Source organism: Triturus cristatus, chromosome 4_1, assembly GCF_964204655.1.
Source record: "Triturus cristatus chromosome 4_1, aTriCri1.1, whole genome shotgun sequence".
Classification (NCBI taxonomy): domain Eukaryota; kingdom Metazoa; phylum Chordata; class Amphibia; order Caudata; family Salamandridae; genus Triturus; species Triturus cristatus.
The window spans coordinates 676,241,896-676,266,185 of NC_140585.1; the positions used below are offsets into that span (position 1 = coordinate 676,241,896).

Consider the following 24,290-nt stretch of genomic DNA (forward strand, 5'->3'; position numbering starts at 1 on the left):
AATCAAGCAATGTTTTATGGTATCTGAAGCATTTCACATGAAATATAACTATGTTACTTTGGTTAAACATACTCACATAAGAAACAAAAATTCACAACTTACCTTGCCTGCGCCAGTAGAGCCAGCAACAGCTAACATCTGCCCTTTCTCTATCTTGAAGTTGATGTCTTGAAGAACATGGGTGACTTGAAGTGTAAAATTGCTGAAGATGACACCGGGATCCTCCTCGGAAGGCCTTCTGCCATTGCTCTCCAGTTTAGCTTTTTCAAAAATCTCACCAAATCCCTGCAAAATATACACATCCCACGTTTACCGGACTTATACGGGACTGTTCATTTTCATAATGTGCGTTGTAAAACGTACCTTATGCTTGAAGTTAAAAAAATAAAAATTTTCAGTGCACAACTGTAGATTCTAATCAGGAATGGGTGAAATATTCAGTTGCGTCAATGGAATTGGCAGAATTGCGGCCACTCTACGTTATTCTTGAATGCAGAGTTCTGGGCAAATCCCACCAATCGCCGGATGATGGAATTTTTATCAAGCGAGGCACCAGAATATGTAAACTGGTGAGCGCGAGAAAGGTTTGTCATCCCCTAGCGCAATTTTCTAACATTGGCGGTCACTGGCATTCGGGACCGGTCAAAAGGCTGCGGTTGGACTAGATTTGCTGCAGCTCGAGGAGATTTTCTACTCCAGTAGCAGCAATATCAGCCAGAATAGGTGCACGCGCTTGTGCACCGCATGGTGCCGTTTGCGCTGATTTTCAGTGCTGCTCATGCTACTGGCGCCAAATTGGAATGTGAGCTGCATATTTTCTGCCTGTTGGTGCAATTCTTCAGACTCTTACAGATTTTTTCTGTAATTCTGCAGAATTCTTCAAAGTAAAACTCTAAGGGTTCCACCCACTCTAAAAATAATAAAGAATACAAATATATCATACCACATCAGTGCATGTCAGACAACTAGCTGCAGTTTCTGGGTCACTGTAATAAACAAGTTGTTTTACATCCAGTATGACCTACAAAATCAATGTGAATCTGGTACCCTAAACATGGTGTGGCAAACCCAAATTGGTAGAGCGATGTGCATGTGGGTATCAACATTGTATGTAGAAGAACAAAGTCAGAAAGCGAGGTAAGTGTAGACAAAAGCATGGGGTCACCATACCATAATAATTTACCGCCTCCGGTCATGAAGGCAAGTGTAGCGTCCAAGGAGCACGGTCTAGGAAGGGTGGGCGAGGCAATAGAGGACAGCCAATCACAATGAGTGTCAAGAGGGCCTAATATGTTAAGAAGGATGACGCATTGCATTTTGCGCACAGGTTAGCAGGTGGTATTTCCTGTACCACTTGGATCAAACATCAGGGTGATCCATTCTCCACCCATCGCTCATCTCACATGTCTGAAATATTGGAAAAGTGGGTCTGGAAAGGCAGTCACTAGACACAGTAAACAGGTGATGTGACAGCCTGCCACTCAACCTATACTCTGTATAGCTGGTCCAGGTTCTCCTTCACAGAAACAATATATTTTTTTATCTTGACCCAAGTGGGCTAGTTGTGGCACTTGAGTAACATGAGGGCAAAATATGCCAGCAGGTGTGGTAGACAATAGGAGCACATGTGAGCTAGTGTAGACCACCAATGTTGCATACAGTTTTAGGGGGTTTAAATTGCAGCCTTGTCACACTCAGGTGAACCTCTTTATCAGAGACGCAATCTCTGATATTTGGATTATATTTATTTCACTGCTTAACCCATTCTCTCAATGGCTGGTCCAGGCCCCCCAGAAACTATATAACTGTTACTTTTGACCATAGCTGGCTAATTCTGGCACCTAGGTAACATGAGGCCAATATATGCCAGCTGGTGGACCAGACAATAGTATCCAAAGTGAGCTAATCGTATGCCACTGCTAACCGTTGTTGCATACAGGTTAGAGAGCTTAAGTCTTGATCTCGCCAAGCCCAGATGAACCTCTTTGTTGGAGAATCAATCTCCAACATAGTAGTGTTCGGCATTACAAAGGATAACATATTTTTGATGTAATTGAACAACAGCCTTTTTTTAAAATGTGGACCTGATCATAAAGGACAACTGCAAGCCCGATCAGTATGGAAAGTCAGAGGACATTTGGAGTAAGAGGATGTATGTTGCCTAGCACCAAATAAACCCTTATTGAACTTGATCCCTAAATAACTTCGATTGTGGACTAGCCCTCTGAATGCATGTTGCCTCAATACCATTCTAGTAATGGATTTTGACATGGCCAGTGCTTCACATTTGACCCAAATCACACATTATCTAGAGAATAAAGAAAGCTCATCTATAAGAGACATACTTCTGTTCAAAGAGATCACTGGTTTTGACAATATCTAAACTATGTTATCTCCATAAAGCAAGTTGTTTTGTGGGCCTGCTTGATGTCTCCCATACCAGCGGACTGATGAATCTTGGCTGCCAGTGGTTCCAATGCTAATGAAAGTGGGCAGCCTTTGTGAACCCCACGTTTAGCCGGGAATGTATGGTAGAGAACCCAATTACAGGCTACCTGAGCCAAATGGTCGGAATACATCTAGTGGGCCTTGCTCATGAAGTCAGCTGCCAGACCAGCTCTTGAAAAACTTCTGAAAATGGTGCCCTACTCCACTTGGTCAAATGCTTTCTCCGCATCTAATAATAGCGTGAGCTTCTCTTTTTGTCCGTCTCTCATTAGCCATAATAAATGAGCACCGCCCTCATATTATCTCCCTAAAGATCATCCTGGCCTGAACCCACATGCACTGGATGCATTAAGATCCAGACGAGAGGGCTATCGAGGAGTTTTACTAGAATTTTTATGTCCAGATTCAATAACAAGATTATTCTGTAATTGCAACCCATCAAATAGTTTTTATCGGGTTTCAGAATCAGAGACACAATTGCTTTATTACATTTTGGTCATAGACCACCTTGTTGTTCCACATTTTTACACACCTGGAAATAGATACTGGAAAGCTTAATGTTTGTGGATTTTGTACAATTCCATTGGGGACCAACCATCTCGCAGAGCCTTTGTCCTGATCATGTCATCAATAGACTTTATAATTTATACTACCATCCAAGGATGCACCATACTGTGCTCCCAGTCTCATTAGAGTAACACTGGAAATAAAACTATCCTGAAATATGGAGGTGGAATCATGCGATAAAACATAAAATTTAGTGAAAAGTGTAGAATACTCCCCAAGAATGTCTGAAGGGCTTGTGAGGTACTCCCAGTGTGCATAACAAATCACCACCATGGACCTTCTCTGTCCTAGTTGGATCACTAGCAGACTTCCAGACTTCTACACATTTTCATAATATTTCCTCTACAAGCAGAGAAGGGCACATTCTCCTTGGGAGATGAGAAGTGCATTTAAGTTGCATGTAGCCACTGTCAGCTCCTACACTGGGCACTAGGTGTTTGATGATAACTTTTTGAAAGGTCTTTAATGGTCGTTTCTGACACATCTGTTCCTCTGTTTACTTTTTTCTCTTTAAGGCAGAGTGTCTCATGATACACCCTCTAATATACTCTTTGCTTGTGGCGCAGATGGTTTCATCAGAGGTTACGCTGCCCTTAATGTCCCTTAGGGAATCACCAATGTTCATTTGCAAACCTTTCTTTTCCTCTTGTAATTTATATTTGTAGGCATTCATGCCTAATATGCTTGCTGGTGAGTGCACAAATACCCAAGTTCAGTAGCAAATGGATCAGGGAATGGTGGGACAATTCACTGTTCATAATGGAACCAGAAGTGTAGTGAGTTAGCATTGAGGCTGAGAGAACAAAAGAAGTAGATGCATGCACAACTACTCTACACATAAGTGTAGAAGGTATAGTCCGGTTAATACAGGTGTAGTAATCTCTATATATCAATGAGTGTGTAATTTCCAATAAGGTCCTTCAGTAGGCCTCTGTCTCCAGAACTGCTCCCATGTGACCTACCTACCTCCTGTCCAAGAAAGGATACACTGTGATGTTCCAGTCACCCCCAATTACTATCCTGTACCTCCACAATGCTAAACGAATCCTACAAAATCTGGAAAAAATTGCAATTGTGTTGCAGTTGAGAGTTTAAACCGAGCCCACTTTCATTATAGTTCCCTGCTCTGAGATCTTTCCAAAAATATACATACTCTAATCGCCATCTCCCAGGGAATTACATGAACTGCCCAACCAGTCTCTTTTAGGTTTCTGGCTTCCAGCAATGAAAGATATGTCTTTTGTAGTAAGGCTATGTCTGGTAACGTGGTGGCTAATTACTATAATGTAATTTTCTTTTTATATAGTGAGTAAGGCCATAGGTAATTAATGAAAGTATGGTAATGCACTTGTGCGCATGTGTGAAGTTTGGGGAGCAAAGCCCTGTTGGTTGAGATTGATGGACATGCCTTTTAGAGGATATTTCCAGGATTGTGGATGTGTCACGTATGTTATGACTGCTACTGTAGGAGGCCTACATATGATATCCTGGATTCAGCATTTACTGTAGTTTTGTGATGTGTACAAGAGGATATCCTTTGAGTCATCAGGAGGGGGTACAGTTATGAGTCTCAGTGCAAGAGGCCCATGTATGCCGGTCCCAGTGCTCAAACAGCAAGAATGTGAATGTGGAGGAAAAAGGGAACGTGAAGATAAAGGAAGAGAAAATGTATGAAGTTAAAATACCTACCACCTATATGCAATTATGAAGTGTCTCTAGCAATGACATGACAGTTCTACGGAAGAACCAAACCAGGAAGCAGAAGCCTAAATTTGATTGGGCAAACTATCTATTCAATCCCAGCCTTTCATCGTCCATCAAATAAACAGCTAATTCAGGTATAATGAAATGTGTGTGGAACGGTAACCTTGGGATATCACAAAATGCCAAACCATAAACATGGAACAAAATGAACTTGCAATATAACATTAGAGGAAAAGGGTAGAGGAGTTGTATGGTGCATCCCGTCTTCACAACGTATCCACCAATCCCTTGGGGTATTTTTTATAATAACCTAGATTCTACCATTACCCAGTATTTCTAATCAAGAACTCACTTTTACTGAGGTTGAGTTTAGCCTGATGGTAACATCTTATCAGGGTGGGATGAGGTTGCCTATGATGAACCATGCCACAGAGTGTAGGTGAGGCTTCCTCATCCACTATATAAGGTATAGTTCAGGGCACAATGTTATTGCTGGACCCTTGAATAATCCTATTCACCATCACATTTCTGTAGTTTTGATGTGTGGTTTAGGGTATGCAATGGTTTGACCTCTAAATATGCTGTAGTGACAGAGTAGAAACGGAATTTGTCCCTGTATCTGCCCTGCTGAGATGACCCTTCAGTTGTGCGTTCCTCAGTCACCCTGCATCGTGTTACCAGCTCCATTCTTTCTCTTTGTGAGGACCAGGAGGTACCACTACCGATGAGATAACAGATCCATGTGGTTGCCCAGCAGGTGAGCCCTATGTACCATCTGGAGATGACATTGTATCCATGGCTTAGGTTTTAAGGTCATCCATAAACCTCTGCCGGTCTGTCATGCTCCCATGCACTGCTGCCATGGCCACTTTAATGAAAGTAAGTTAACACTTCATTGATTCTATTGGGACCTCAGACCTGGTGGTGGTGGCATGATATGGGTGGTCAATCTTGGTTTTGCCAGATAGAGCCTCAAAAAACAGCAACTGTCTGAGGAGCTTCTGGCGTTATTGTGTTACAGGTGGATGGGTGTGTGTTTCCCTCATCATTTGTACCTTGAAAAGATTAATACAGTATAGTGTAGGTGTCAGTTGGGTTGCAGTAGCTAGATCAAATGTGAAAACTACCTGACTTAATTAAGAGAAATTGTGTCCACCAATGGGTCTGTCAGATTTGCTCATGAGCTGCAAGCACAGGCTGTTGTTTGACACAGTTTTCTCATAGGTGCGCAGTTCATTACAGGAGGAGCCACAGAGAGTCTGTCAGTGAACAGTTTTGAAAGGTGTGGCCTTACATATGGTGAAGAGGTAGAGATGACACATAGCAGATCTACCAAAATACAGGCTACAGCTCAGGGTAAACCTGTGTAGATATCCAGGTTTGTGCCACTTATATAAGTGTCTGCACAATGGAGGGAAAAAAGCACTCTGGAAGTTTGTCCCATCATGGCATGTAAAAAGTTGGGTTATTAGTTGAGAGGGGTAAGAGCCCAACTCATGTAATCACAATCCATGTTGTGGTGAACCACAAAAGAAACTGAGTAAACCTATGCTTGACTTAGAGAAAATGTGTAAAGTATTTATGTAGTGCTCAATCAGTAATAAAGAGAAAACACAGCACAAGAAACTCTCAAACCAAAATGGCAAAAATCCAATAAGTAGAACAGGAGTTATAAAGTTTTAAGTTAAAATAACTTCAAGAGGCACAAAGCACCAATCACGGTTATCTAGTTGTGCTGGACTGGGTCAAAGTCAAAAGTCCAGGCAGACCAGGATGGAGTGCGGGTCAGATATATGGACCAGGTTTGTCCCTGTAGAAAGTTTACCTTCTTACTTATTCCTGTTTTCATGTGAGAAGCACTTGTTTACGAGGTTGTTAGCAGTTGAGCTGGAAGCTGGATCTGGAGAGGGGCTTATTGACGGCAGGTTGCGGGAGTCTCAGACCTCGGTCAGAACTTCACGTTGGCGGTGCGGTCATCATCACCATGAAGAGTTGGTCGATGATCAATATTTCGCATTGGCGGGAAATTCAGGGCATATGTTGTCAGCACGAAGTGCTTCAGGTGGTGAAGTCCGGAGTCTGTGTCTGGTAAGGGCTAATCAGCATTCAGATTCAGGTCCCGCATTGGCCTCGGTGAAGTCCGCTCACATTCGCTATGAGACAGAGGATATTTCTTTTTGACATGAGAGCACAGGACTTATGTTTTTTCACCTGGAGTCCAGTTCATGCAGTTTTGGAGTTGGAGGAGTACACTCGAACACCAGTCAAGGGTCCAAGACCTTGAGAGGCACTTTTCAGGATTTAGGACTCACTTAGCAGAACCCAGCAACAGAATTCAGACAGGTCCTCTTGGTACTGATCAGCTGGGCTATTGCTGGGACAGACATCTGGAAGATTGGTATGCCAGTAGCTCAAACAGGAGGTCAGCTAAATGACCCTTGAAGTTACCTCTGAGGTCCTGGGTTCAAGGAAGGCAGGTCCAGGATTCCTCCAGGCTTTATACAGCAGGGCAGACCTTCTTCTGAGACTCCACTGGTCCAGGAATGTTCTGATGAGAGGTTGTGAGGTTTCCACTTTTATACCCAGTGCTATCCTGTGCGTGAGTGACACCCTGTTTGTCTAACCATGAACTGGTTCTGGTCAGTTCTTCCCTTTTCACTAGGTTTGACTTACATCTGTCTAGGGAAATAAAAGGTAGGCAGTCCCAGGTGTGGGATGCATGTGATAAGGCAGACATCTTCAGAAGGCAGGAAGGGGCTGGGTACAGCCCTCAGACCACCCTTTGAAGTTCAGGGAGGGCTGAGTGCAACCTCCCCCCCCCCTCCAGGCCACCCTGCTCAGGAAAAGCCCAGGTGTGAGATGCATGTGACAGGGCAGGCATCTTCAGAAGTCAGGAAGGGGCTTGGAACAGCCCTCTGGGTACCCTCTGAAGTTCAGGAAGGGCTGATTTCAACACCCCAGGCCATCCTGCTCAGGAAAGGAACACATTTCACCACATCGGAGACTGTCCCCTGTCTGGAAGTAACACAGATCGCACCACAGAAGCACCATTAAAAGTCATGAAACCCTGGACCCTGGCAGAAATACACATTTGGGTATGAAAGTTAAAATTACAACTTTATAAAAGTGACATTTTCAGAATATTGGTCTAAAATATGACCTTACAATTGAAAGAGGATTTTAAATTACACTTCAAATGAGTGGAAGAAGTATTTCTCTATCTGCCCCCAAACCGGAGTTATCACGTTTTAGGTGTAATGAAATAACCCAGTGTTAGTCTACAGGAAAGCTAGCCTTGCTGTAGTGAAAAACGAATTTGGGGGGTCTTCACTGCCAGCACATGTAAAATGTAAGTACACTTGTACTACTTTTTAAATATCATGCACCCTGCCCTATGACCGTTTGGAGACTACTTTAGTGATGACTTATTAGTAATAAAAGGGAATATTTTAGCCTGGCAAAAGGTTTATAGTTCCAGCTCGAAATAGTAGCTTTAAAACGGGGAACACCATCTGCAAAGCAGACCTAAGACCGGTCTCACAGTTCTACTTTAGTGGTTGGCAAAATGAGTGCTGCAGACTACTTGTAGCATTTAATTCACAGTCCATGGTTCATGTAGTACCATTTACGAGGCACTTAAAGGTGCTAACTAAGGGGTACACCAATTCTACCAAGTTTGAAAGGAAAAGCACAAGCACTTTACAACAGGTTTGCAGGAGTAAAGTGTGCAGAGTCCTAATACCAACAAAAAGAGGTCCATCAAAGGAAGACAAAAATCTGGAGTCCAACAATTATAGAACAAGTGTTCTCATGCAGGGTGGAGGGGACACAGTCCACAAGGCCTGAGGCTGTTGTGGTCAAGCTGCTCCCTATTAGGCTAGGGACCAACAGGGCATTAGTGAAAATAACGTGTGTTCTACCACTCAAGGGTTTGACGTTCCTACCTAGTGTACCCCCCCCACCCGCGCAGTGCCACTCACCATATTTCAATATCACCAACTGTTCTAGTGCCCATTTGGCATGGTCGTGTCTGCAGATCTCACAATTAGGTAGGCCTTGTTTACGTATAGACTCGGAGGTGGGGTGTGCTTTGCACTGCTCCATCTCCTCTGTTGCCACTCTCCGTGATTCCAAAAATAAATTGGCATGTGTACCACTGCCTCCCCTCATGGCACTGTCATTGTGTTCAGCGGGTGTCAGTAAAGCTCTAAAGAGCGACAGCCATCTTCTCCGCTGCCAAGCCCCACCACCCTTAATTTTATCTATATGGAAAATACACAGACTGGAAACAGTGATGATGAACTCCATGTGTCTAAATAAAACCTGCTCCACTCTGTTGCGTGGCTGGACCTCAGGGGCCCAACATGAGTCTTTCCATGAAGCGTTTGCCTCCTTCTGTGTTTTTTTGATTGGCTGTATTCTGTTACATTACATAGGCTGTGCACAGTGCATGTTCAACAGTTTCTGGGCCTCCTAAAGTGTGTGTCTCGATTTAGAATGTGTGTCAGTTTGCACCATAAGTGTCTCCCATTGGGTGTCTCCTGACCTTTCCTGACAAAAGTGAGGGCGAATATTGTAGTATGAAACGTGTTTTTCAGGTGGGGGGAGGTCTTCCAACCTGCCAGCGAAGTTCTGTTGAACTGATGTAAAATGTTGGTTGTTTCAATGGAGTTCGGCGGTGGGAGTTCCTACAATCTGTTATTTGACGTTGCTTCTTGGAGGTGAACCAGGTCTGCAAAGGCAAAGCACAAAAGGAACTGGGTCACCTTAACCTCTTCCCATTTGTCCATTCTCTTCCTGTTTTTTAGGAGTAAATGATGTTTTAAAATACCATACATGCTTACTCACTGCTGACCTACAGGTGGCTTTTTCACAGCTGTCTGCACTGAACATTCCAAACACCAGGTTTTCCTGTAAAATATGTTTACACTGCCAAATGTTCACATTTCAGGAAAGCCCTTTTTACGGAAAACACCCTGTGATCTCGTTGCCAGATGACTCAATTTCATCAGCCCATCTTATTTCTAGCCCTTGCTTTCAATTCAATAGATCAATGCATTTTGGGAGGGGTTTTCATAGGACATGAACTTACTCTTGTATTTCTTAGTTTGATTCGTTATTATGTTGATATATTTGATATTTTTGATAAATATTGTTTAACTACACAATATTCTGACACTCTTATTTGTAAGTTCTAAAAAATACATCCGTAAAAAGTTAACAACCATATAAAGGCAAAAATAAAAAAAAGCTTGCCAGTAGTGCTTGTGCTTGCTCGTTAGACGCAATCATATTACTGCACCCGATGGTAATGAGGCGTTAATTGGAAAGTCTGGGACTGAAAAAGCAATGTCTTGCTGACAAAGAGTTGCCTGGTCCATTTGCCCGTTTCTGGTCACTACAGGGCCTACGTTGCTAAAGCCACGAAAAGAAGAACAGAGAGAGACAGGAGACACACATTTTACTGAAGCTAAAGGTTGAAATCATGGACCTTCGTTAGAGGTTGTCAGCGGTCGCGGCTGTGACCCTGGTTCTTACGACCCCTAGCATTGCCATTGTGACCCCTGGCTTCAGAGGTGGCAAAATAAGTGCCTTGAGATGAAGGCTAACAGTGTTCAGATGAGGACTCTTTGCTTTCTGCAGCTCCCACACAGAGATTAGACATTCAGTTTGGTCAAACAAATACACCCAGAAGTGCACTACAGACTCTTCAGAATAAAAAACTTTAAAAAAACATACACATTTTTCAATAGGTTGCTATGTTCCATTATGAACACTAGATAAATTATGTATGCGAGGAGAACTGCTGACTATGTGCTAATCTCCTCCTAATTTGCTATTTTTTCAATACAGAGAATAGAATTATAATGTTTAATTTCTGATGTACAGCGTGACGTTTTAATCCGTTTTTTCATATATAGTATTTTTACAATTGTATGAAATTGGCGCTCTAGCGCCACTATGGAAAAAGGTTGTAGCCAGAAAATTAAAATACCCCCCCACTTTGAACAAAAGTTGTGATGGCATCAAGCAAGTGCAAAAAGAGAGCTCAAACCTTCCTAGGAGCTCTTCCTTGTCTCTTCCATCCAAGCATCTATTCATCAATTCATTCTTTCACCCTTCTATCCACCCACTGATACCTACCATTTCACCTTTACATTCTGTTATTCCTTCATTCATTATTTCATTTTTCAGCATTCCATCCATTCACACGTCCGCCATCTATGCATCCACAGATTCATCCACCCATACATTCATCCTTTGACTTACACATCCATCGGTAAAGACTTTCATCAATCAATTGTTCCTTTTTGCCATTCATCCACTCAGATTTCCATTTACACTGACTTCTTTTCACCAGTCCATCCATCACCCTCTCAGACTTTTCCTTCACCTATCCATCAACCTACTCATTCATTCACTCTCTAATTCATCCACCCCCTCATCTGTTCTATCAGCCCTCCTAACCTTTTTCTTCCTTTTTCCCTCTCACCTTTCCTTCCTTTCAGTCTCCTTTCCCTTTCTATTAACACTTGTTTATTCGCGTTAATTGTGAACTTTTGTCTGCCCCGTTGCAGACAGAAGAGACCCATAAAGAACCCCACCCCTGCGGTAGCTGCTCAAACTGGCGGGTCTTGACGCCCCTGCTATGGCACATGTATTGCCAGTCAGTATAGAATGCATGTTGTCGATGTGGGCAAATGTACCCTGTTCGGCCAAGGGTAGAAGCATTTCCTTAGCAGTGTCCTCCGAAGCATGTGATTCAAATGAACACATCGTTATGTTGGATAGAAAGTATTGCCCTCGCCCAAAGAAGGACCCATAGCCGACTGAGAGGATCAAACCGCTAACCTCTCGTAAACTGTCTACGGGCACCATTCCGAAAAGCATTCATTACTAGGAGTCATTTTCTTTCTATCTGCCCGACAGCACCCTCATGGTCCTTAGACTCATCGCTCTCCCTTCAATTCTTGCAGACCCCCAGCCTCGTCATACATGGGCATCTCTGAAGGTTGGATGTCAAAGCATCAAGTTGTTTAAATCTGGTCACAAAAAAGTTTTTGAATCCACAATACTGACTACTCTATCATTATATTGTCAAGGTAATTTTATATAGCGCGAACTTGACCCGAAGGTATCAGAGCGCTTTACACAAGCACCAGTGGCATTTTTGTTCGGCACAGGGAGATTAAGTGATTTGCCCAGAATCACAGGATGTTGCGTGTCCTTGCCGAGACTCGAACCCGCTTCCCCAGATATGAGGCCAATCGCCCTAGCCCTTAGGCCACATCCTCTCCCTGTTATATAAGGGAAATGATAGATTTACTATTCATCCCTCCATGATATATATATCGTTAAGGACCATATCTATGGAGTTAAGAATAATACATTGGGGGCGTGGCCAAGCCGCGGGATAAGATGGCCGCACGGCGTTGAAGCTCCGCCATCGACCCGGCGCAAACCCTGCTTTCCTCGCCCTCCTGATGCGGGCGCGGGACGCCAGACACCGCCGCTGACCCTACTACGGCCCCGGAGTGCGCTGGGATTCGGAACGGACCTCCCGGACCACGGGGGCGCCCGGCGATGACCACATTATCCTGAGGCCTAAGATGGCGGGCTGATCCGGGGATGGGGGACGCGAGTGCGAGGAAGGCGGCCGGCCGAGAGACAGGTACCCGGGGGGCTCAGGGGGGGGGCATTGAGCACCGTGGTGCTGTCTGGCGGGGACCCGCTTCTCTCCCTGTGCCGTTGCGGACCGGAGGACGACCGGGCGCTCGGCTCTTGCCCTGCGCTCCGGGCGCGGCCTCGCTCGTTATCTCCTCCCTGGGGCCCCGGGCTAATTCGGTCGGGGAGCCTGGGAGGGGTGGCGTGACGGCCTGCTAGCGGTGGGGGGGTCGGTTGGGGCTCTGCGCTGGGCCTGGCACCCGGGTTGTCTCTGCCTCGATCCTTGGGCCCTCTCTGGGTTGGCCATGTGCTCCGCGGCCGGTTTGTGCGTTCCTCCCTTGCCCCTTCCGGCGGCCTCGAGTCGCGGCTGCTGACTACATCGCGCTGGTGCACTTGATGTTCCTTTGGGACCCTGCTGGCTCCATGGAGTTGTGGCCCTTGCCTGCTGCACAGTGAGGTCGAGATCTGTCCGGTGCCTGGTGGGCCCAACAACGCCCGTGGTCCAGAACAGCTTGGCTAAGGGTTGGCCTGCGCCGTTGGACTGACGCTCCATCGCACCGGCGCCTCCCCTGCTCTACACACGACTGGCTGGTGGCCGTCTGGCGGTTGTGGGCATGGGTCGCAAAGACCCCAAACAGAAAACGCTGCAGTTCGAGAAACTGTCTGAGCAGCCCGCGGAAAACCACCCTGACATGCCGGACCCGGCCGGTGGAGCGACCGGCGGCTCGACGGCCCGTGCCCCGTCCCCGGACTGGCTACAGGAGATGCGCGCCGGCTTCAGGGCCCTGGATGGTCGCTTTGACGCCCTAGATAAGACTCTGGAGACTATGGGGGCCAAAATCCAGGCCCACGACAAGCGTTTGGGAGAGGCTGAGGCCCGGATCTCTGCAGTGGAGGATAAATCGGTGCAGGAGATCAAAAGGGTGGACAGATTGGAGCGCATATTGAAGGAAGTGGCCAGCAAAAACGAAGATTTGGAATCGCGCAGTCGGCGCAACAATGTGCGAATTATTGGGGTTCCGGAGTCCACGGCCACGGGCAGGCTTGATGTTTTTGTGGAACAACTGTTGGCTGATATCTTTGGGAGAGACTCCTTCACTCCTGGCTTCGTGGTGGAGCGTGCTCATCGCTCCCTGGGGCCGAGACCCAACCCGGGGCTTCCGCCTCGCCCGCTGATTGCCCGCATTATGAACTTCCGAGACCGCGACACTGCCTTGCGGCTTGCCAGGGAGAAGGGCGAGATTACCTGGCAGGGCTCAAGACTCTCATTCTACCCAGACTTCACCGCCATGGTCCGGGAGGCCAGGCGTAAGTATGCGGGGGTGAAGGCGGCGCTCCGGAACCTGGGCCTTAAATATGGCATGCTCTATCCGGCCCGGCTCCGGGTCGAGGTTGATGGCCGAGCTCGGCTATTTGACAATCCCGCTGCGGTGCAGGATTTTTGCCGTACCTACAAGCCGCGCAGAGGCCCGCCGGGGGGGGATGAGGGTGGACGGTCTCCCCCTGGTAGTGGGTCTGCGGGCAGCCAGGACCTGTTCTCGACCTCCGGTGTCGGCTGAGACGGCGCCCGTCACCGAACTTTGCACTGTTTGACTTTGGTTATTTGGGGACGTATTAACATTTGGAGTATATTTGTGCTGCAGCGCTGGGTGGATTGCGGATCGTTGTCACCCCCCTTTGGTTGAAACCGATGGGATCGTTTTTTGTTGCGATGCTCTGCTTTTTACTGTTTGGTTACACTTGGTATTACTGTTTAGAGCTATGTTCTTTTTTTCCAGGATTGGGGTTGCCTCACGTTTGCGTGGTTTGGCTGGGTGGGGGGAGGGGGGTAGGGGTAAGCAATTTCGATTCTTCTAATATGGCTATGTGTGAACGAACTTTATTGATACACAGTGACATCCCGGTTTTGTTGCTCCCATTACTTGCTGACTGGCATCAATGGCCCACATAGGTCTGAATGAAGCTCCTCTCAATCTATCGTTAATGACTTGGAATGTCCGGGGCCTGAACAACCGGAGTAAATGCAAACAAATACTGCACTACTTAAATCGGCACCGGGTGGACATTGCTTTTCTTCAAGAGACTCATCTGCACGCTCCAACGACCTCCCGCTTTGCAGCTTCCTGGGGCGCTCACCGATACTTTGCCAATTTCAGTAATTACGCCAGAGGAACTGCGGTGCTGATCCATAAGAGAGTCCCATTTCAGTGCCAGACGTTTCTGGGAGACAGGGAGGGGCGCTACTGTATTGTAAAGGGGGTTTTGATGGGCCATGTTGTCATTCTTGTCTGTGTGTATGCCCCCAACACTGATTCCCCGGACTTTTTCCATGCGCTTGCGGCCCAACTGGTAACCCTAGCGCCGGCTGGCGTCCTGCTGGGCGGCGACCTAAACATGTTGCTGGATGTGGGGCTGGATAGCACCTCTGGGGCCACAGATTCTAAGCCTAGGGCAAGGCGCGCATTCCAGGACCTTTGCCGTCGGTTCTCACTGACGGATATATGGCGCAGGCGAAACCCGAACACTACTGACTACACACACTTTTCAGGACAACACAACACTTGGACCAGAATTGACTACTGGCTCCTCTCCCCGGGCCTGTCCCCTTGGTTCCGCGCGTTGAGGACGTTCCCGAGAACGTACTCGGACCACTCCCCAGTCCTACTTGGCTTAGACGTTCCTCGACCTGAGGGTTTTGAGCGGCAGTGGCATTTCCCTGGGAGGGCGCTATTGGATGACCTTTTTGTACATGAGGTTTCCGAGGCGATAGAGGACTACTTCACCATAAATACTGGCTCGGTGGACTCGTGGGCAGTGCTCTGGGATGGGTTCAAGGCATATATCAGAGGGGTTTGCATAGCTAAGCACGCGGGGGTCCTGAAGGTATTGCGCGCAACAATAACACAACTGGAGACACAGCTAGACGCGCTAGACACTGAGGCGCAGCAGGCACCCTCTGACGAGGTATTTACCAGGCGCTTAAGCCTGTTGTCCGACTTCCGGGAGGCCGCGGACAGGGAGATCCTTTATCTGGGGAAATACCAGTTTGCACGTAGGTATGGAGAGGGGGACAGGCCAGGGCGCACGCTAGCGCAGGCCTTACGACCACCATACAGCAAGTCCCTGATCGCCGAGGTGCGGGGCACGGATGGTGAGCTCCGCACAACGCCCGCTGAGATCCGGGACGAATTCCTGGCCTACTACACAGATCTATACACCACCAAGTTGGGTGACTCCGCGGCCGCTCGTGCGGCCTATCTATCGGAAATCGCTCTTGTGTTCCTGGATAGGGGCATGCAGGAGTTCATGGCGGAACCTATAACGGTGGCGGAAGTGCGGGGGGCGATCAAAGTGCTTCGGGGCTCTTCAGCCCCGGGCCTTGATGGCTTCTCCGCTGACTTTTACAAGGCCTTTTCTGATCTGCTGGCGCCCAAGCTAATAGAGGTGTATGCGGAGGCCTTGGAGCGTGGCTCCCTCCCGTCTACTCTGAGTGAGGCAGTCATTGTGCTGCTCCCGAAGCCGAATAAGGACCCGACGTTGTGTGGGTCGTACAGGCCCCTCTCCCTCTTAAACACTGACTATAAGATCTTGGCCAAAATAGTAGCCAACAGGCTTTCCCAGCTGATGGAATTCATTATATCGCCCGCACAGTCTGGCTTTGTCCCCCGCCGCTCGACGTCGCTGAATTTGCGTACGCTTTTCACGGTTCTGCACAGAATTAACCCGACCACACCGGCTGCAGCGATCCTCCTAGACACCGAAAAAGCGTTCGATTCTTTAGAATGGCCTTTCTTTCTTTCCGTCATGGAGCGCATGGGCATGCCTGCGAACTTCCTAGCGACTGTCAGGCTTCTCTATAGTCGCCCTACGGCCCGTTTGCGTCTCAACGGCACGCTATCTCGCCCATTCTCGCTCACGCGCGGTACGCGGCAGGGTTGCCCGCTTTCACCGCTCTTGTTTATTTTGGCTATGGACCCCCTGATTCGGCATTTCCAGGAGCGGCACCTCCACAGGGGTCTCCAGTTTCGGACGGGCCCATTGCTGGCCTCTCTCTATGCCGATGACACAATCCTGTATGTCAGGGAGCCGCAGGCCAACCTTGCCCCCTTGATAAATGAGATCCTTCGTTTCGGTAGCCACTCGGGTCTGGGCATAAACTGGCATAAGTCCATCATCTTTCCATTGACCAGTGGCACCTCCCCATGGCAGTGTGAGTTCCCTCTGGAATGGTGCCCGGACTCGGTGCGGTACTTGGGCATACAAATACATTTGAGCACTGACGAAATCATCCGCCTCAACTATGGCCGCGCGATTGCGCGACTGGAGACTCAGGTGGATGGGTGGCTGCGGCTCCCGCTCTCTCTGTCCGCTAGGATAGCTATTCTTAAAATGATAGTGCTCCCCAAATTTTTGTATCTTTTCAATAACATCCCTATCCCTCTAACCCGGACCTTTTTCTGCACCCTGCGGTCCCTCATGATTAGACTGGTCTGGGGTGGGAAACACCCCCGGATCCGCTGGGCGACTCTCACACTCCCACAGGATCGAGGTGGCCTTGGAGTGCCTGATTTATATTTATACTACCTAGTCGCTCAGTGTGCACATGCCTATGCCTGGTATCACCCTGATGCTCGGATCCCATTCCTTCGCCCAGAGGCGGACTTTGTCCTCCCGGGTCGCTTGTCGGCGGTGTTGCCCAAAGGTGTCCCCAGAGACCCAATGGACATTCAAACGGTATCTACCACCAGCTGGGCGTGGAGCAGGCTCTCGCGCTATTTGGCTCAGCCTCTGCTGTATTCTTCTTCCCTCCCGATACCCAACCCTGGGCTGTTACCGGGCACGGATGAAGCACTGGTGCAACGAACGTTGACGAAATTTGACCTCACCAGGATCGGGGACTTATACCCGGGTGGGCACATTTTCTCAGCGTCGGAGGACGCGCGATTCAGTGATGCTACATTCATGGACCGGTTCGTTCTTCGCCGGCTCTATTGCGCCGCCCGGGCGGAGATTAAGGGATTTCCCCTCGAGCCGGCCTCCTTGGAACCCCTCACCACCCTGATTGACACCGATACGGGGGCACATATTGTTTCCAAGCTGTACAGGGCGTGCGCAGCACGGGTCCCCTGTACGGACGATCGTGCGCGGGAGGAATGGGGAACAGACCTGGGTAGGCCTATCACGGACGAACAATGGACGGCATGTTGCAAGGTCACCGACACGGTGTCACTGAACAGTCGTCACAAACTCCTACACTATAAATTCCTACGCCGTTGGTATATGACCCCTGTTAGACTCCATGCCATTGATCCCGCGCGGCCACACACCTGCTGGAAATGCGCTATACCACATGCCGATTTTGCACACATGTCCTGGACGTGTCCGAGACTGCAGACATTCTGGACACAGGTTCACAAGATCCTAGAAGAGATGCTAGAGCTTACACTGGTTCCCACTCCTGAGGTCGCACTGTTGGGTTATACCGTCAATTTCCCAAAGAATGTCCGTAAATTGGCCTCTCTGGGGCTTCTTCTGGCCAAGAGGGAGATAGCAAGGCACTGGGGGAGGAAGACAGCTCCCACGTCCAAGACGTGGCTTACGGCCATGGCTTTCTGTAGCACGAATAGCGAGATCTACTCTAGTCTCCTCCCCACGATAGCGCGTCCTAGGGACATCTGGGGCCCTTATAAAACATACATTGCAGGCTTACCTGGCTCGACCCCGCCATCCCCGAATCCCGGAATAGCTCCCACTGGAGTGGGGTAGGTTGTACCAACCAATGTTACGCAGATGTAGTGGTCATGGGAGGGTGCGGACGCAGGGATATTTAGCTCCTGGGGTCAGGTACTGTGTGCCACATGGCGTTTTCCCATGTTCGAGATATGAGCAGGGGAGGAGGGTGGCTTTAGTACCCTAGAGACAGAGCATGGGTCAGAGATCCCCCTGGTTCAGGTTCGGGCAGGTGTCGATGATGGATTGGTAGATGGGGTCTTGTTGTCAGTTGCATTGATGATGTGGTATTGTTTATCTAAGAACCGGAAGTGTCACACTGTGGCTACTGATTTGCTTTTTGTTGATTGCACAGCCGTAAACTTTGTATTATTGGATTTGCCTAATTTCAATAAAACTTTTCAAAAAAAAAAAAAAAAAAGAATAATACATTTATAAAGGGCAAAACTGGCCATTTTATCAACTAGGCAAGCCAGGGGAGGTTGGAGACACAGAGGCCAGCTCAGAAGGCATTGAGGCCAGTTGCACAACTAGGCTCTCTCGATTTATCAAGTCCAACCAATGCATCATTTGAAATGCCTATAATCTTGGGGTATATGTACAGCTGTTGCTTCAGTGGAGGAGTGAGCGAGGTGAGATAGTGAGCAGGATGACATGGGCAGTCTGCCTTGTGCTTCCTATCTCAGTTTGGGCTAGCTGACTGGTGGTATTCCTGGAGATCCTAAAGTAGTTTGGGTACCAACACTTGAGAAAATCTCTCCTGTATCTCTTGGAACAGGAAACTCCAAGAGCTAGATCATTTTTTACAGTTTTTTTAAAACTTTAAAGTCTTGAAGTTGTGAAGGCCTAAACTCCACCTACTCCAACCAGCACATTTGTAATGTGCAGGGACAAAACAGAAACCCTCCTTGTAGAAAACATGCCTTGAACTGTTATAGCGTATTACAAAATGTGCAAATATTGAGTGCAAATTATTTGAGAATAATTTGAGGTTTAGTGATGCATTCATTCATAACCGACAAGCTAATGAGGTTGCACCTGAAACGATTGACCCAGGTCATATAAAAGTGTAAAAATGCTATGAATAGTTATGCAACATTTTCATGTAATACACCATCATTTAAAATGTTTCTAGTGCTCAATTCAACATCTGCTTCTAATTTCCCCTCCCAATCAGTGTCCCGCTGCAAAGCCATCTCTCCCCTTGTTTCCACGAAGCATCAAGTGAATGGCGTAAATATATTAGTGATAAACATTTGTTGCAAAACGTAAATTGTGAATGAAGCTTCCACTATGTATCCAAAGGGGAAACAACCTTTACAACGCAACTATTACATCGCACTACACTTACAACGCAGGCATTACAACGGAACATCCTTTACAACGCATGACACTAAAACGCATACCATTACAACGCATACCATTACAACGCAGACACTACATCGCATGTCACTACAACGCAGGCATTACAACGCATACCATTACAATGCATACCATTGGAGTTAGAATATTAATTTTTAACCCCTACACTATCCAACAGTTACCCTACTGTTGCACCCCCTGGAGTTAGAATAGTAATTTTTACCCCTATACTATCCAACACTTACCCTACTGTTGCACACCCTGGAGTTAGAATAGTAATTTTTACCCCTATACTATCCAACACTTACCCTACTGTTGCACCCCCTGGAGTAAGAATAGTAATTTTTACCCCTATACTATCCAACACTTACCCTACTGTTGCACCCCCTTGAGTAAGAATAGTAATTTTTACCCCTATACTATCCAATACTTACTTTAAATGCAATGTAACATTATGCGTTGTAATGGTATGCGTTGTAAAGGTAGTATGCGATGTAATGGAATGCGTTGTAAAGGTAGTTTTTTAAAATGCGTTGTAGTGTCATGCGATGTAATGGAATGCGTTGTAGTGGATGTTGCGTTGTAAAAACTGCGTTGTAAGTGCATGTGTTGTAAAAGTATGCGTTGTAACGTCATACATCCATCCAAAGTATAATTTTCAAGGGCTTCCACTGGAAGTTCTGCTGAATAGTGTTGGTGCTAGTTCTATTAACCCTTGATTTACGAAATATTTGATTTGTTGTATACATCTCCAAACTGCAGTTGCTAGAAAGCAAGTGGGAGATTTCCATTCCTTTAAGAAATGGATTAGTGTTAAATAATTGCTTAGTTTTTAATTGTTACATTGTTGTTTCTGATTTGCTAAATGGGACACTAACCATGATCATACCATGCTCAATTTCTGTCATTCATGGAATTCTTTTACCATTTTCCTCATTGACGACTTGTCATGCTGTCAGTGCTCTTTATGAGTTGACACTTAGAATTCTTACTTAGAGTATGCTTAACTAGGGATTATATAGTTTTTAGGATTTTGTATTTATCTGTACTTCTGTAATTGGGCCTTCATAACATTTTCCTCTGTAGCACAATTTTGACTAACTCTGTAATACATATCCTTTTTGCTCTATTTTTGATCTATAACTTAGTCCTTTATGCGTCAAATATTTGATTCTGTTGAACACTGCTAAATTGTGTTTTTTCTTGTTGAGAAGTTAAGCCTCTAACCACTACATCAGCTGGAAACTCTGGAGCCGAATTGTTTTGGTAAAAAGTTTGAGGTGATCAAATATTGGGGTTCAGATGGGTATTAGTGTTGGGCTCCCACACCTTGCTCCGATCTTCCAATTGGTGGCCTGCCAATCGTGGCCCCACTACCTCCCCTGTCTCAGAATTTCACAATCTTGGCCTCTACCTTGATTACATTTTTTCTTTGTTTACACAGATTAGTAATGTGTGTTTCCCTTGCTTTTGCCATCTTCACATTACCAGGTAAAATTGTATCCCACTTCCTGTACGTCAAACAGTTGTAAAGGCTTTGGCACTCTCTTGCATGGATTACTGTAGATCTCTTTACCTTATTCTTCCATCATATGCCCTCCAGGATTTACACCTTCTCACTCGCAGGTCTGCCATCTCCTGTTACCTGTCCTCTCATATCTGGCTTCTTATTTCCAAATGCGCCATTTATAAAGCCCTTTCTCTGATCCACCATGCCCGTCATTGCCAGGTTGCTTCTTCAGCCTATGTTTCACCTGTCTCTCAACACTCTGGTTCAGATTTTCCTCCCTCACCTTCTTGCCCTTCTCAAGTATAGTCACTCATGCTTCTCTCATCTGGGTGCCAAGCACTGGAACTTACATCAGATCTCTTGACAATCATCTGCTTTTGGAAAGTTCTGAAAACTTTCCTGTTCTCAGCCTATGCCTCTCTGTTCCTATTATACTCTTTCATGCTACCAGTCAATTTCACCGATGGATCTCCAGATGCGCTGACAAGATTGCCCCCCTCTGCCACCCCGCCAAACAACGCCTACTGAAGGCCGCCTGGTTCACCACCGAACTCCAACTCACCAGGTGCACCTGCAGACGCCTTGAGAAAAAATGGCGAAGCCAGAAAACTACAGAAGACATACACAACTTTAGGAGCGCCGTGAAGAAGTACCACCAGCTAATAAGGTACCCCAAAAGGACCTTCATCAAAAACAAAATCGACACCAACGCAACCAACGCCAAAGAACTCTTCAACGTCGTACTGCAACTTACCAATTCCCCCAGCGAGGCCACAGCTGTCACACCTCCCAGGAACTCTGCAACAAGCTCAGCTCCTACTTCCATCTGAAGATAAAGGCCCTCTACGACCATTTCAGTGACCAGATGCTGCTCACCACCCTTTCCACCTCCACCGACCTCCAGCCTACCATCACCACCTGGACTCCCGCCACAGTGCAACTCATCACCATGACCATGATGAAAACCCGGTCTGGAGCCCCCACGGACCCCTGCCCACTGCACATCTACCAGAGGGCCGCCGCCGCCATCGCCCCTGAACTAGGACTGACCATCAACGCCTTCCTCCAATGAGGCATCTTCCCTGACGACTGAAAGCGGGCGGAAGTTAAGCCACTCCTTAAGAAGCCCACGGCAGACCCTACGAACCTGAAGAACTACCGGCCCATCTCTCTGCTCCCTTTCACCTCCAAAGTCACCGAAAGACTCGTAAATGCCCAGCTGACCGCATTCATTGAAGAGAACTCCATCCAAGACGCCTCCCAGTCCGGATTCTGCGGCAACCACAGCACCGAGACCGCCCTCCTTGCCACCACTGACGACATCCGCATGCTACTCGACCAGGGACACACCGCAGCCCTCATCCTACTAGACCTCTCCACGACCTTCCACACCGTCTCACACCACACCCTCGCAGCTAGACTACACGACACTGGGATACAATGTACCACCCTCAACTGGATACGATCCTTTCTCTCCGGCAGAACCCAGAGGATCAGACTCCCCCCCTTTCATCTCCGAACCTACAGAGATCAACTGCAGAGTACCACAGGGATCAACGCTCAGCCCCGCGCTCTTCAACATCTATATGGCCCCCCTCGCCGCCATCATCAGACAGCATGGGCTCAACATAATATCTCACACCGACGACACCCAGCTCATCCCTTCCCTCACGAAGGATCTCAAAGACACCAAGCTCAGTTTCCAGGAAGGAATGAAGGACTTTGCGGCCTGGATGAAGGACAGCTGCTTAAAACTCAAAACTGAGAAAACAAAGGTCCTCATCCTGGGACCCTAGACCTCTGCCTGGAACGACTCATGGTGGCCCTCCGCCCTCGGGAGTCCTCCCACCCCAACAGACCACGCTCGGAACCTCAGCATCACCCTCGACTCCTCCCTCACCATTACCCACCAGATCAACGCCGTCCCCTCCACCAGCTTCAACTGCCTCCGCATCCTCTGAAAGACCTTTAAATGGATCACCCGAACACAGAAAAACCGTCACCCATGCACTCATAACCAGAAGACTGGACTATAGAAACGCCCTCTACAACGGGGTCAACAGGACCATTCTACACAAGCTCCAAACCATCCAGAATGCCGCGGCCAGACTCGTCCTCAGGACCCCTCGTCATGAACACATGTACCAACACCTCCGAGAACTACACTGGCTCCCCGTTGAGAAAAGAATAACCTTCAAGCCTCTCACCCACACCTACAAATCCCTCCACAACATCGGACCCAAATACCTCAACGAAAGAATCTGCTTCCACTCACCCAAAAGAAATCTCCGATCTGCCGACCTCGCCCTAGCAGATACCCTCCGCATCCACAGAAGCAGAGCAGGAGGAAGGGCCTTCTCCTACTTCGCAGCCAAGACCTTGAATGAGCTCCCAGTCAGCATCAGACGCTCCCCAAACCTGCACGTCTTCGATCGAGCCGGAGCTGCCCACCCCCTCCTCCCCTCGCCCCCAGCACCTTGAGACCCTCACGGTTGAGTAGCGCACTCTATAAACCCCCTGATTGATTGATTGCTTCTGTCTTCCCGTTTTGCAAACACTACTGTATGCTTGTTTAAAATGTATATGATGCCCTGAGGAGTATTCCCAGCATTCAGGGACACAGCAGGTATATCTTTCCCCTGCTAATTAAAATTCACCCGTTTAGCTTTTCCTGAGCACTTCGGTTATGCTCAGATGGGGCAGCACCCTAGCTGGACTTGGGGAGGGAAAGGGAACATCTCTCAACTTTTCATGGAAATGCCTAATCGCCTGGCCAGGCCGTACTACCTACACATTGTGTGATTTCAAATACTGTGTGTATTTTTGCTGCTCTGTTATATATTTTTGGATGTGTGTGCCTCACACATTCCTTTAATGGTGCTCGCAGGGTGTAGTGGCGCATAGCAGGCTGGCTTGACATGCATTGTAGGCGTTGAATTTTTGTCCTTGAACATTTGTAAACATCAGAAAGTTTTGGAAGGAAACAGACCAAATGAAGACATTCCACAACAAGCACTGTCAATGCCAATTGGTCTGACTCTTAAAGGAAAGTGCCTCCGCAGTCAACAAGGGGCATAGGCATTCAATAAGTCATCATACATGCACTCTGCTACTCAGCACTCATGCGTCCATTCATCCACCCAATGACTCATTCGTGCATTCACCCATTTATACAACCACAATATACTCACACACAATCATATGCAAGATAAAAGAATAAACTTGGGGAGGAAGAGGGAAACATCTCTCAACATTTTGTGGAAATACCTAATCTCTACGTCGGGCCATACTAACCACACATCGT

At 47.4% G+C, this 24,290-nt stretch overlaps 1 protein-coding gene across 2 annotated transcripts in view; it reads right to left on the reverse strand.

The window, feature by feature from the left end:
• CFTR (CF transmembrane conductance regulator) overlaps positions 1-24,290 on the reverse strand; it is an 880,902-nt gene that overhangs the window by 394,440 nt on the left and 462,172 nt on the right. For both annotated transcript variants that reach the window (XM_085653127.1, XM_085653128.1), the window contains one exon: positions 103-285. In XM_085653127.1, coding sequence (XP_085509253.1) covers positions 103-285 — 183 coding nt within the window. The remainder of the gene's footprint in view (positions 1-102; positions 286-24,290) is intronic.